The sequence below is a fragment of the Clupea harengus genome, chromosome 23 (genome assembly GCF_900700415.2).
Source record: "Clupea harengus chromosome 23, Ch_v2.0.2, whole genome shotgun sequence".
NCBI classification, from domain to species: domain Eukaryota; kingdom Metazoa; phylum Chordata; class Actinopteri; order Clupeiformes; family Clupeidae; genus Clupea; species Clupea harengus.
Window position 1 is genome coordinate 15,225,327 of NC_045174.1, and position 15,040 is coordinate 15,240,366.

Sequence of the window (15,040 nt, forward strand, 5' to 3'; positions counted from 1 at the left end):
AAATCAACACACTATCATATGATGGCAAGGATTAGGATCTGGAACACACACACACACACACACACACACACACACACACACACACACACACACACACACACACACACACACACAAAGAATAACATGGAGCACTGCAGTGGCAAGAACTAGAGGGACATTGCTGAAATCTTTCGAGCAAACCTACCCACTCAAATCCGAACTCGGGGCACAGAAAATAAACGATATAAGAGCCCAATATGATCGATCCACCAGAATCCTAACACATCATTCACTGCCCAACAACGTGCTAACGAATGTTCCCTTGGAGTTGCTTGGATTTTGGGTCATGTTGTATGTTAACTCACTCGTGAATGTAATAATGAATAAGAATTGGACTGCTGATGCTGGAACATGGAACACCTGAATAGACAGAAATAGTTACACAGAATTTCAACGTGGAAAGGCTGCCACAAGGCAGAGAGGCCTTCTCAGGAAGGCCATGAGACATAGAGAATCTGTAGGCCTTCTTTGAAGGAACCAGGCTCCTCTGAAATAGTCAAAGAAAGGGCAAGACAACTGTTGTCACAGGAAGACAGTCAGCAGTGTGAAAACTGTCCAGTCTGCAAATTGTTCAAAACTTATCAGCGAAAGAGTTCGATGTGGTTAATTCTGAGAAGTAACAAGGACAGTGGTGCAAGGAAAAAGATATGTGGTTAGAACTGTGTTAAATGGGTTGGAGGAGGCTTTGTCCTCAGTTCATCTGCCTGATCGCTCTTGCTTTATGCTGAGATGCTTTTTGAGATGCTCCATGGAACAGCTCAGCAGCAGTTAACTCCTCTGAAATAAACCGTTCAGTATCTTCACACCTCTTTGCTTTGAGAAATTTCTTGAGAAGCTTTTAGAATTTTCCACGACAGTCAACCTAATATTTACTGACGGAGGCGTTGTCAATAAGTGCGGTAGCTGAAACCTTACTTGAGGGAAAACAAAAAGAAGTTTTCTGAAAAAAAAAAATAAAATACCTATACCTCTCCCTGCAGATTCACACTTGCTGGGACGTCTATCTAAACTACATCACCAAGAGAAGAGAATACTCATACTTTCAACAGCAACTATGGCGCTTGGTAAGTCCCTCACTTCAGTGGTTCTCAACAAGGGGGCCGGGGCCCACATGGGGCGTCAGGGAGCTGCAAGAGGGCATTAGGATGATGGGAAACTATTTAAAACAATGAGCCTAATTTATGAAAATACTGAAATACACTAACATTTGTATGGAGAACTTTTCAAAATAGATACTTAAAGTTATTTCTATTTAAAAAGTGAGAGGGTAATTCTCGGACACGGGGGCAAAAGGTTGCGAGTCACTGCCCCTGCAGGATACCTGTAAATATGCAGATTACTACCAGTTGTGTCAAATGTATGACTATGTATGACTGAGATTAGGGCCAAGAAAGGGCAAAGAAACCAACGGGAGAGTGACGTTATCCTATTACTACAGCTAAGTATGTGAGTTCTTCTTTATTTAGCCGAACATTGACATAAGGTATTTTAAGATTAAATCGACGCTAAAGAAATTGTTCATTTCTATTCTTGCAGGTTTGAATTTTTTAGATTGAGGTCCTTACTCGTAATTGTGTAACGCAAATGCACACATTTCCCATGCCATGGCAGGGGCGTTTCTAGGATTCAAAGAAAGGGGGGGGCTTAGCCCCAAGGGGAGTGGCATGTTTGCGCGCGGCAATTTTTTTTTTTAAGGCCCATTTGCGGCCGCGGATATCCATTGTTTCAGACAGTTCATAGATTGGTTTAATCAGAAAGAGTGTGATTTTGCTCTGTAGTTTTGCTTGCATTCAGTATATGATAACACAAGAGACAGAATGACAGGGTCATAGTGAAATTTGACAACACAAATATACCAGCTGTGGTGAAATGACCTGTTCTGAGCACCAAAGCTGTCCTGTGGGTAGCTCTTCAGCTTAACCTGTCTGGGCCCTGTGTCTTTTTCACCTAAATCATTAGTTGCTGCAGCTGCTTGGTCTGTCTCTTCCTCTCTCTGACTCTCTGCCTCAGCCTCTCCTTCTGCATGACCCTTTAAGATAAGTTCAAACATTGAAACATTAACTGATCAAAATCCAGAAGCCAATTTTATGACTTGGCATAAAAATATCATGTAATAATCTAGTTTAGGCTAACCCTTGGAGTAGCCTAGGCCTGACAAAAAATGCCTATACCAGAGCTGCCAACTTTTCCAAAAACCTTGGAGTGAGATTTTGACGCGGGTGACCAAAATTTTGCCCTGATATGCCCTGCGTAGCCACACAAGTTGGTGGCTCAAATATCAGGGAATTGGAATTCATTTGGCGTTGTACCCATGTTGTGCCCTGCATCCTGGTGGTTTGTGGGGCCCAAAGACGTTGATAGGGGCGGCCTACTGGAGATGGACAACTTTGGTTACATTCTGTGAAGCCAAGACATAGCTGAATTTTGGTTTAAGGTGATGTTATTTCTAGTGCTGTCAAACGATTAAAATATTTAATCGCGATTAATCGCATTTATATCATAGTTAACTCAAAATGAATCGCGATTAATCGCAAATTTGTATCTATTCTAAATGTCCCTTCGTTTATTTATTTTTTCCATCATTTTATTTGTATTTTAATGCCCTTATCAACATGGAAAAGTGGATTGGCTTGCTTTAAGCAAATGTTTTATTTTATTGAAAACCAACATTGCCAAACAGGGCGGTACAAAATAAAATTATAAAGTGCACATTTCAGGTAAACAAGGACTCAGCCTATAGTGCAGTTAAACCATGGCTTAATATTTTCTTTTTTTCAAGTTTGCTGGGAACATAGCAGTCAGGCCTCTTATTTCAGAAACAATGAACCGTAACAGTTAGGTTACCAATAAAAGGTAAGCCTACTACTTCTTTGCTTTCGGCCAGCTGCCTGTTGACATTTTCAGACTTTTAAAAGTCAACTTTCCATTCAGAAGCTTTTTATCATCCATTTCGCCGTATCGCGCTCACCATTCACTCAAACCGTAACGTTACCCTACTACACAGTTTGCGAGGCCAAAAAGAACGTTCATCTAAAAAAAAAAAAAAAAAAAAATCGCGTTAATCTCGCGATAAAAAAATGAACGGCGTTAAAATGGGTTTGCGTTAACGCCGTTAATAACGCGTTAAACTGACAGCACTAGTTATTTCCTAGCCTGACGATGTCATACTCATAATTCTAGTCAGAATATGAGTCTGATATCGCTCCATTGGGCTGTGATTATGGGGCGTGTTTCAACCGAACCAGGAGAAAAAATGCCTCTTCGCTCAATTGGTTACCTACAACCAATCAGAACAACGTAGTATGTGACCAGGGCCAGCTGATAAATTAAACTTTTACCGGATCCCGTAGGAAGGAAGGCAAAAACATCTTTTCGATTGACAAATGCCTTGATCGCGTTTCTCTGTTCCTCTTTCAAAATGAATGCACTGTCAATGTCTAAATGGACTCGAATCTATACAGTTCAGTCTGGTATCCAGGCTAGTTATTTCCTGCATTCTAGTGGATTTTTGGGTGGTATGCTAAAGATGTGCAATACCTGAACTTATTCTGATTCATGTTCATCTGATCATGACTTGTAGGGCCTTCTAGACTTGAGCTGAACATTCAACCAGAAAACTATGTGCCTCAATGACTGTCTATGTACCACAATATAGCCTAATTAATAGACCTGTGTTTAAGATTAGACCAAGATTGACATTTTGATTACAATGGTATTTAACTAATTCTTAACTGAAACCTAACCTATATTGTTAATAATTGTATTCTAAAGAGCACTTAATGATTTATGTTCAGCAAAAAATTACACAACATTAGTTAGGGAGAAATATTTTTCATTATTTCATTATATGTAACCCTATTCGCTGCATAGACATCTTTAGATCATCTTAAGATGTCTATGCAGCGAATAGGGTTACAGATGCGCTCATTAGCGCCAGCTACCCTCGGGGAGTTTGAAAAGTAACGAACGCGTCTTGGCCCAAAATCTGATTTTTTTTTTGCCGTGAGAAATTGGATGTGTGGCGTGAGTGCGTGTGAAAACATGCAAAAGCGTGTGTCACACGTCGAAACCGTGAGAGTTGGCAGCTCTGCTATACATTTCTACCACAGTAGAAGAAAATAAAAAAACTCCACTCATTTCCTTCTAGACCTGTAGACCACTAACCTCCATCACACCGGCTTCTTCAGCCCTGTCTATCTCCTGCTTCTCTCTCTCATCTGACTGGGCGGAGCTGCCACCTCTCCTAAAGAATGTTCTTATATCCATCTGGTCAATGAATTGGATGATATACCGGTACAATAGCGTTATGAGGGACACTATGACATTTAGTTTTCACTAGCATTAACTGTTTATAAATAACAACATTCTATAGGGACTGATAATATTGTTTTGAAATACTAGAGAGATATATCAATGCAAAGAATAGAGAGATGTCGATAGTTATTTCTTGTATTTCGAATTCGCTCGTTCACACTCTTGCTAACTGGTGACAGTTTCTAACAAAGCAAGCTAGCTTAGTTTTAACATAGCCCACTACAATATTCGCTTTCATTTGCCTCATATCAAGTAAACCTAAAGCAGGTAACACTCGTTAACAACTACAGATAGCCACATTCTGTAACTTCTTGTACTTACAATTTCACTCCGTGCATCATTTACTTTGAACTCCTTGTCTATAATACTGGCTGTCGTTGACGAGAGACGGTACTAGTTGCCGGGGTTTATATCGTAAAGTATGATGAAAGGCTATTGGATTATAATTTGAAGGGGGAGTAAACATACAAACCAGAACGCACGCACATAAGTAGCATGTTAGAGTTATAAATAACTTGTCCGTGTCAGAAACAATAGTTTAATTTTATTTTTTTTAAGCCAATAATGCCAAATGATTTAGGGGGGCTGAAGAACATTTTAGGGGGGCTTCAGCCCCCCTAAAATAGGCCTAACGACGCCCCTGTGCCATGGCATCTTACATTGGAACCTGATGTTGTTTTAATTTGGCTAGATCTTAACTGGCTTGCAAAAGGTGGTGGCAGCGGGTAGCCATGTACGGGTACAGGTCTAGGACACTTAAACAGGTCCAGCAGCAGCCCTGCTTTTCACCAAAGATTTCGAGAAATGTAGTTCGCTGTGTCTTTCGTTGTTTTCTAGACGCAAACTTGAATGGGAAAATTCACATTTGATGTATGTTTTGGTATGATTTCTGGTAGAGATAAGCAAAGTCGAGCTCCACGTCAAGGAAAACAATAAGGAGCACCGCACTGATGACGTAAGCGTAAAACGTTTGATGGTGCGGCGTGGCCAGAACTTCAAAATCACTCTCCACACCAATCGGCAGTTCCAGCCTGATACCGACACGCTAATTTTTACTGCGGAGACAGGTATGTTTATGTATCATCATTCTTTATATATCATCATTCTTATCATTATTGGTATCAGTCATACAAAGAATACAGTGCATTCAACTTTATCTAAATGTGTTGATAGCGATGCCTATTACAATTTCCTCATTCATGTTTTTATCAGTCTTTATGCATCAACATTCAAACTGCCATTGCATAATACAAGTCACACAAATGACTGGCTTTTCTCTGACTGGACAAAGTGTGATCTTAAAGGCATCCTAGTCATCCTCTATTCAAAAACCCTACCAACATCATGAATATGCTCTGTTATGAACAGGCAGTAACATCACATTGGCGTTAACAGCCAGTGTGCTTTCCCTGCAGGACCCAAGCCATCAGAGGAAAAGGGCACGCGTTGCGTGTTTGGTTACCCAAAGTTGACGGGTGCAAAGAAAGCATGGACAGTACTGGTACAGGAGAGTGGCCGATCTTCCATGACCTTGGCCATAAGCAGCCCAGCTGATGCCAGTGTGGGCTCTTACAATCTGTATATGAGGGAAGGGTCACACGCCACCCCTCAATCCATCACAAACATGGTGCTCCTCTTTAACCCCTGGTGCACAGGTATGCACTTCCTGAAACACACAAGCACAAACAGACATGAGAGGCTCATATGTAAACAAATGTATGCTGATGTGGGGTGGCTTATATAACATGTTACACCTATGCATGCCTACTATTCCCCTGTCGCATTTGTCTGAAAACGTACCGGCCTTGTCTGTATATGTTTGTGCTCTCTGTGTGTATGGATGTGTGTGTGTGTGTGTGTGTGTGTTGCTGGATGAAGAGGACTGGGTGCACCTCCCAAAGGAAACTGAGAGGCAGGAGTATGTGATGGCTGAGGAGGGCATCATCTACAGAGGATCTGCTGACCGCATCGGCCCCCTTGCATGGAACTTTGGACAGGTACGCTTACAGCACATGTGTGTTTTATGACTTTTGAGAACTAGCCAGTGGGATGTGATTGTTCATGTGTTTGTGGATGCTGTCTTTGCTGCCCCTTCAGTTTGAGGAGGATATGGCGGACATCTGCATGAAGCTGCTGGACATGAACCCCAAGTGTCTGAGCGACCCTGCTGAGGATTTCTCTGCCCGCTGCAACCCCATCTATGTAGGGAGGGTGGTCAGTGCTATGGTATGCCCCGTTGTTCTCTCCCTCTCTCTCTCTCTCTCTCTCTCTCTCTCTCTTCGCGAGTTTGGGATCGTTGTATCTTTAAAGACATCCGTGTGGTATTTAGATAGATAGATAGATAGATGGATACTTTATTAATCCCGAGGGAAATTTAGGTCATCCAGTAGCTTATACACTTAACTCACAAACATACATACATAAATCACAGTAAAAAACAATACACATAGGGAGAACATGTTCACAGGGAGTGGGGTGTATACAGATACAGGATATATCTGGCCCTATATTACAGTGTGCATTGATTGTGACAGTGTTGATGTCCACGAGGAAAGTAGTGCAAAGTGCAAAGATAGAGTACTTGTGCTTGTGTGTGTGAGGATAGTGCAAAGTGATATAAATAGTAAAGTCTGTGCAAGGTGCTAGTATAGCCAGTAAAAAGATGGACAGTGGGATGGAATATAATGAGATGAGAAGAGGAGGGCAGACTGAGGTAGACTCATGCAGAGAAGTCCATCTCCCTCCCCCTCCCCTTCTGCGTGGCGTTATAAAGCTGTATGGCCCTGGGGACAAAGGACTTCCTCAGCCTGTCCGATGAGCATGACAGTGACAGGAGTCTGCCACTGAATATGCTCCTCTGACCGTTAAGAGTACTGTGTAGTGGGTGGTGGTCATTGTCCAAGATGGTCAGCAGCCTACTCAGGGTCCTTCTCTCCGCCACTGTTGTTAGGCAGTCCAGTTCGGTGCCAACAACAGCTCCTGCCTTTCTCACCAGCCTGCTTAGTCGCCCTGCATCCCTCTTCTTTATGTTGCCTCCCCAGCACACCACAGCATAAAAAAGTTTTTGTTTCTTTATTTCCTTTAATTCTTGTTGAATTTTGATCAATCTATTTCATTTACCCAGAAAGCACTTTGGTACAACTCCTGTTGTTTTAAAACGTGCTGGACAAACAAAGTTGACTTGATTTATTTGCAAAAGATCAATTCTAATGATGACCGTGGTATCCTGGCGGGCCGCTGGGAAAAACCATACTCCGGCGGTGTGGCCCCCACCCAGTGGAACAGCAGCGTGGACATCCTGCGGCGCTGGTACAAGAGCCATTACTCCCCTGTGAAGTACGGCCAGTGCTGGGTGTTCGCTGGGGTCATGTGCACAGGTGAGAACTGGAACTGTTGTAAACATATTATTTCTATTGTCTAATTTCATGTCTATGGTACCACTGCTGCTGTAATGGTTTGGAAACATTCATTCATATGCAAAACCTCTATGGTCACTGTGTGCTTTCTGATTACGGTTCTTCCTGATGTAAAACAAAGGCTTCTGTACATCACAAAATGAGAGCAGTCTCTTTAATCATAGTTCAGTCAGGCTATTTCATACTGCTTGGCTAGACAGTCAACAGTAAAAATATCGAGGTCTAATTGTGTTTCTGTGTGTGTGTCAGTTTTGAGGTGTCTGGGAATCCCATGCCGTGTAGTCAGCAACTTCCAGTCTGCCCATGACACTGATAAAAACCTGACCATCGATAAGTACTACACAGACCACGGGGTTCGGCCTAAGGAGAGCCATGACAGTGTGTGGTGAGTGTATTATTAGAAATGAATCAGATATGAGCTTGTAAATATGTATAGCATATGAAGGTGTTTAAGGAGTCTCCTGTCAGTCCCTTTTCGACACACGGTAGGCCTACCGTCTATTTCTGAAACACTGCTGCTCAGTTAGATATGTAAGGACGTAATTTCCTAGACCAATGAAGGAATAGGCGTCTGGAAGGTTTGGGTGGATTCGTCTCTCTTTGCTTTGCTGAAAAAGTAACATTTATTAAAACACCTTTCTTATTATGCTCATACTTAATCTGACTCCATTTTCTGTGTCTGACTCCACTCTTTTGGGAACCCAGTCTAAGCTCCTCGCTTTTACTGTAGTTTTACTACCGGAATTGTAGGCTGATCTCCAACTCAATGCACCTATCGTCTGTATTTGAATTTCCTCCCTTACTCACTAATAACCGTGCTATTCACTGGAATGGTTTCATTGAAGAATCCTGCCACGGCCGGCCGATTCCTTTTAGACATAACCCGCATCTAGTCTGAACTAACCCAGAGGTCCTACAGGTCTGTTACAGGGACATTTCAGCTTGTTCGATCTCTGTGGCTCAGTCACAGAGCGCCAGACTGCTCGTCCGCTCTATGTATGTCCATTTGATCCAGTGCAGAGGCTGGTCCGCAATCCTATCCCTATATTATACAATTAACAGTTTATCTGCAGCATGTCTAGTCCAGTTGATTTTAGCCAGGAACCTCAAAAAGTGTGTTGTCCACTCTAGGTCTGTAACCAAATCCTAGTCAGTATTACCGGAACACCGTGACCGTAATACACATCAGTTAAGAATCTCAACAGAGGTCATAGTGGGTCAGAATTACCAATTTATTACGTCAGGTACAAGTGACGACTACCAGTTACAATCTAACAAGTCTAAAGTGAAGAATAGAAGTTTAAAACACCACATGAAACATAAAAACACTTAGAGAACATGAACATACCTGGCTGCTTAGAAGTGGCTACTCACACGAATGTGAGGGAGATCTGAAGACAGAATGCTCCAAGTTCTTTGACTGTCTTACCCTTAAGTACACATTTTAGTCCTGCATCTGGCCTAATAATTACCCCCATAGATAAGAGGTTTCTCAAGATGAGAATCACACATTAACAACCAAAATGGAGGGAGTTCTTACCCAAATTTGGGGTGGACCCCCTCCAGATACCTTTGTACTCTCACAAAAACCAGAATTATCAGGTCTCTGATATCTATGTTTTAATTAATATTTACAGCTGTAGAACTGAGACAATTTTCCCACTCAGATTGAGACCATTAAAATGAACCCAAACATGACAAAGAAATCATCTTACAATGCGATATTTCACTTTAGCACTCTTACACTCATTTCTCTGCCCCTAGTTTCACCCCGGCATGGAAAAGCACAGAGAGAGAACCAGACACATACGTTTGAGATAAGAGAGATTGGGACATTGAGATTGGGACAGTGCATCTCTGGAATGTTTGTTGGGGCCAACATAAACCAACACCCAGGCCCCACCAAATGAGCAGTTACCAGAGGAAGAATGCCATCTGTGATTTTCCATTCCTAAGATCCATTTCTGCCTTACAGATATGACTGGTGTTCCTTTTGCTACTGTTGTCAGACTTACAGAATGTTTTTTCTACTGTTGTTACAGACTGATGTTCCATATATTTCTTTCTGTATTTCCATTCCATAGCATTAGGGTGTTTGTCAGTGCAGAGGGTCAAAAGAACGGTTGCTTCCCCCACTGAGCTGAATCCATGTGATGCTTAGTCGATATGGGGGCAATAGGGCACTATCACAAGGCCTACCGTTACATGGAACCCAGGACACCCCACCTCCACCCCCCCCCCCCCCCCCCCACCTTACTCACAGGGCCCAATGGCCCCCTGTCGGCGCACCTCCTTGGCATTAAAATGACTGACCATAATCTCCTTTTCTCAGTTTCTGTCTGTGCCAGTTAGTCCCCCCAAGTGTCTGTGCCAATTAGTATTACCCCAAACTCACTGTGTGGAGGAAACCCTTTACTTGCCTGATGCAGATGAACTTACTTATGTGTGTGTTTGTGTGTTCAGGAACTTCCACGTGTGGGTAGAGGGATGGATGAAGCGGCCGGACCTCTGTGGGGATTCTACATACGATGGCTGGCAGGTGCTGGACCCCACCCCACAGGAGCAGAGTGCAGGTAACACACACACACACACACACACACACACACACACACACACACACACACCCACACAGACATGGACAATTTACTAAAATCCCTCTTGTCTCTTAGGAGTGTTCTGCTGTGGTCCGTGCCCTGTGAAGGCTGTTCTGGAGGGACACACCGACCAGAAGTACGACATTCCGTTCGTCTTCGCTGAAGTGAACGCCGATCAAGTCATCTGGATGCTCATGAGAGACGGCTCAAAGCACAGACTCCAAACTGACAGCTCTCAGATTGGCCAGAACATCAGCACTAAAGCTGTAAGCGCAGACAGACGGGAGGACATCACAGCCAGCTACAAATACCCAGAGGGTGAGTGGAACATCACACACACTGGCTTACACAGACCTCACCATCACACACACACTGGCTTACAAAGACCTCACTATCACACACACTGGCTTACACAGACCTCACCATCACACACACACTGGCTTACAAAGACCTCACTATCACACACACACTGGCTTACAAAGACCTCACCTTCACACACACTGCCTGAAACAGACCTCACAGAAAATGGATACTTTTTAGAAGATAGGCAAGAGCATTAACGTCCCATAAACAAACACTCTTAGCTAGTTAAACACCCTCACTCAAATAAATGACTGTCTTAAAGGTGATATGTGTTGTTGTAATTTTAGTTTAAACTAAACAATTAAAATATCAACAGAATACAAAGACAGAAATGCCCTGGAAGACGAGATATACAGTATATCGCAGTTAGCATGCTAACCAGCTAATGGCGGCCCATCCTTTCATAATTCGACTTTGTGCCTCAAGAGGCGATAGTGAATCACTGTAGTGAAAACAGCAAGCAGTGGCCAAAATGATTTCCCTGCCCGGTGCGCTGATCCTGGTGCTCTTCCTCTTAGGTTCTAAGAAGGAGCGTCTGGTGTTTGAGGAAGCTGTGAGGAGAGGAAACGAACACAAACCCCGCCCTGAGCTGTCACTGAATCCTCCCGTGGTGAAGCTGGAGATCACAGACGAGAAGGAGCCCATCACGGGACAGGATCTGGAGCTGAGTCTGCTCCTCCATAGTGAGCACTTGCGGGAGCTCAGGGTGCAAATCAACGCTCAGGCCATGAGGTACACAGGCGTACCCGACAGCCTGGTGTACAGGGAGGAGAAGGATGTCCTGCTGCAGCCCAAGCAGGGTGGGTGTACCGGTGCTCTGGAGAGACCCCAAACTGGAGTGTCTACAGCAGCTTGTTTTTTTGGGGGGGGGGTTCAAATATAGTAATATAGTGTTTACATTTCTGACTCTGAATTACAGAGTCGCGATTAAAAGTTTTTTTTCTTCTTAAGACTAAATCTTATAAATTAACGAGTAATCACTTCATACAAGCGTGTATTTTAGACACTGTTGTTTGATTGTATTTTTTTTAAACACAATGGTGCCCCTCGACGGAAAACGTAAGAATTTCCCCTGAAGCAATTCGAATCACCTCAATCAGCCCACTGTCCTCAACTATGTTGCAACCCAAATGGCAACCTTTTCACGGACTGGTCTAGTTATTTTCCTAGAGAAGTCATGGAGTGTGGGTTGGGGACCATCTAACCTGGGACTGCTTTGCATTAAGGTGATAACTTCAAGACGAGCTGCTTCTGTGATGGCTAAATTCAGCTTGACAAATGCTACATACAACTTTAGTTTTGTTGATTGTTCCATCATTTTGGTTCTTAAACAGAGACTTTCCGCCCAACAATCCCTCAGCTCTTTCCATCTTCAACTACCGCAGTGGTTCTCAAACTTTTTCTGTCATTCCCCACTTTGAACAAGGGGGGCTATTCAAGCCCCACCTGTCCCTCATCGCTCCCATAAAATGGTAGGCCAAGCCCCTTACGGGCTACATTGCCCGAGGGGACACAGGTTCAAGTCTGGCCTGATGTAATTTCCCAATCCTCTCCCCACCTCTTCTCCGCCTCGCTTCCTGTCATAACTTCATGTCATGTCCAAATAAAGGCATTAAAAAAAAAAAAAAAAAAAAAAAAATCATTTTTTTTTTTTTTTTTAAATTGCGTTAATTGCGTTAAAATATTTTATCGCGTTAATCGCGGCCGCATTAATCGCATAGATTAACGCGTTAACGCTGACAGCCCTAGTTTAAATAGATACTCATTTGACTTAGTCTTATCGACAGAAATGGCTCCTCGTCAGTGTAATTATCTATAATTTAACTATCTATCTAATCTAATCTATTTAACTATCTATATCTCTGTGTGTGTGTGTGTGTGTGTGTGTGTGTGTTTGTGCATGTGTGTCCAGACCTCAAGATTTCCATCCGGATCCCATTCTCCTTATATGGTACCAAGATGCTGGACAACAGCAGTCTGAAGGTCTCGGCACTGGTGCACGACAAGCAGCACCCAGGAGATGGCTACCTAGCTGAGAAGAATATCCTACTGCAGGAGCCTACAATCACCATCCAGGTTTGTACACAGTGGTGTTTGCATAGTTCATACATGAACCAACATCACATTATTATATTTACATGTAATAGACACTAGACGTAATTGACACTCCAGTACTTCATACTGAGATATATTCACAGTATATATATAAATACACACACAGTTGATCTACAGGAACCATCAGTATTGATGTTGGTAGAAGTATTCAGAGGCTAACTGAATGAGGCACCAGCACACTTATACTGACAAGATCATGCATCCAGTTCTTAGAGTAGCATACTGCTAGAAAGTATACTATTATATATTCTGTGGATTGTTTTAATTAATCCTGTCAATGTCCAATAAAGACCTAAAGAGAGATTTGGGAACTTATTGACCCTGACTCTCTTGGATTGTAATGGTGAAAGTATTGATCTCATGAAGTATTGCTTGTTCTTAGGCGCCCAGCACATGTGAGCAGTTTACAGAGATGACGGTGGAGGTCATCTTTGACAACCCCATATCCAGCACACTCAGAGATGGCGTCCTTACGCTAACAGGCAGTGGGCTGTTGCGTCATCCCATGGTGACCAGGTAACACAGACACAGACGCAGACACAGACAAATGGAGAAAGAAGTGTCCTTTGGGGAACTTATCCCATTTGAAAAGAGCCCTTGCATTTGAACTGACTGAGAGTGAATGTTCCCTGACAGCATATTTGACCTCTCATTGCTCTCTAAGACTGTGCTCTTTTGTGAGCTGCTAAAAACGACACATAAACTCTTCAAAAGGGCTCTGTGTGTATGTGTAAGTGTGTGTGTGTATGTGTAAGTGTGTGTGTGTGTGTGTGTGTGTGTGTGTGTGTGTGTGTGTGAGAGAGATGGAGTACAGTTTGTCTTCAGGAAAGCACAGTGTTTGAGCAGCTTTTGACATTTCATTTCAGTCATATATCCGCCCCAGTGAAATACTTAAACGAAAACACCTGCTCCTCCCACCTATTGATATATACAATGTTTGTATTTGTGTGTACGTAGAGTTCCGGTGCTTGAGGCTGATCAGCAAATGCATCTTCGGATCCCTTTCACGCCCTACCGAGCCGGTTTCAGAAAGCTGATGGCAGATTTTGACTGTGACACCTTCAGGGACATCAAGGCCAGCTGTAATATGGAGGTGAAATCCAACCTGGTGGAGGATAAATCGGCAATGGAGTATGGAGTATCTATGGAGCAAAAATGGGCAAATCTGTCTTTGTCTCAGTAAGAGCAAATAGCTGATTAGATTCTCATTAGCGCATTAGATTCTATCAGTTTACACTGTCCAACACACACATACACACACTCACACATATACATACACACACAATCATGCATACATTCACATCAACAACTAAGGGTTAGGTATCCTACAGATTAAAGTGTTAAATAACTTACAGTGTTCCATAGATTTTTCTACTGGCGATAGTTTGTTTTGATTTCAAATCATTGTGTCATAAAATCATTTTCTAATAAACTCGCTCAGACAGACACCATGGCTCTGAGGTTTGATGTTAAACGTGTATGTTCCTGTTCTAATACATATATTTAATATCTAGACACCTCTTAGTGTATGATGGAATCTTGGGTTGTTCTCAACACACACACACACACATTAGTGTCTCTCAGACAACACACACATGTTTTGATCTACTAAACATTTTTGTAACACACACTTACTTTCTTTCTTTCTCCTTCTCTCTCTCTCTCTCTCTCTCTCACTCTCTCACACACACACGGTTGTAAGTTAATGAGTGTAGTCCCCAACTGTCCACCAACACCTTCATACCACTAACCCTAAGTTCCAGACCCTGGGGTGTAGAGGTGTCCTCCACGTTGCAGGCGCTCAGGGCCAGGTATCGTGCCTTACAGAGCTGATCCGCGCTGGGGCCCCTAAAGACCTGAAGGACCGAGCTGGGGTCACGGCACTGGAGGTGGCGCGTGCCAGGGGCCAGCCGGGGGTCGTGCACCAGCTCATGCTCTCTAAGTGGGAGGACCGGGCGCAGGGGCTGCATCTGTCGTCCTACCTTGACCCCGCCGAGTTGTTCGCCCACCAGTTCGCCAGTTCGGCCCGCAGCTGCGCATGTGGTACTGCGTGCACGCGGAAGTACCTTTCCTCCTCACCCACACATGCACCACATGCAGTCAAAGTCAGTTTATTATGGTCACACAACACGTGTGGTGGCAACACAGGACACGCATGCCGAAGAGGTCGCAGTGAAATTGGTCCTCTGCATTTATCCC

The 15,040-nt window shown here is 43.3% G+C and overlaps 2 protein-coding genes across 2 annotated transcripts; both read left to right on the forward strand.

Moving 5' to 3' along the window:
• The first annotated feature begins 69 nt into the window (after window positions 1-69).
• LOC116218806 (protein-glutamine gamma-glutamyltransferase 5-like) lies at window positions 70-6,380 on the forward strand. The gene is made up of 4 exons (XM_031561582.2): window positions 70-1,103; window positions 5,250-5,420; window positions 5,769-6,008; window positions 6,232-6,380. Exons 1-4 carry the CDS (start codon window positions 1,094-1,096, stop codon window positions 6,378-6,380), a joined length of 570 nt encoding a protein of 189 aa, XP_031417442.1. The 5' UTR covers window positions 70-1,093.
• Window positions 6,381-6,453: 73 nt separating this feature from the next.
• On the forward strand, window positions 6,454-14,278 carry LOC116218633 (protein-glutamine gamma-glutamyltransferase 2-like). Its single transcript, XM_031560859.2, has 9 exons — window positions 6,454-6,579; window positions 7,553-7,730; window positions 8,019-8,154; window positions 10,233-10,342; window positions 10,439-10,681; window positions 11,245-11,526; window positions 12,639-12,802; window positions 13,224-13,357; window positions 13,799-14,278. Exons 1-9 carry the CDS (start codon window positions 6,463-6,465, stop codon window positions 14,022-14,024), a joined length of 1,590 nt encoding a protein of 529 aa, XP_031416719.2. The 5' UTR covers window positions 6,454-6,462; the 3' UTR covers window positions 14,025-14,278.
• The last annotated feature ends 762 nt before the right edge of the window (window positions 14,279-15,040 follow it).

Bases quoted from the DNA above. Each gene is read 5' to 3' on its own strand.
- LOC116218806 (XM_031561582.2), top strand. The intron at 5,421-5,768 runs GTATGTTTATGT...CTTTCCCTGCAG, and splicing joins AATTTTTACTGCGGAGACAG to GACCCAAGCCATCAGAGGAA. The intron at 6,009-6,231 runs GTATGCACTTCC...TGCTGGATGAAG, and splicing joins CTTTAACCCCTGGTGCACAG to AGGACTGGGTGCACCTCCCA.
- LOC116218633 (XM_031560859.2), top strand. From the start codon at position 6,463: ATGGCGGACATCTGCATGAAGCTGCTGGACATGAACCCCAAGTGTCTG. The intron at 8,155-10,232 runs GTGAGTGTATTA...TTGTGTGTTCAG, and splicing joins GAGAGCCATGACAGTGTGTG to GAACTTCCACGTGTGGGTAG. The intron at 10,682-11,244 runs GTGAGTGGAACA...TCTTCCTCTTAG, and splicing joins CAGCTACAAATACCCAGAGG to GTTCTAAGAAGGAGCGTCTG.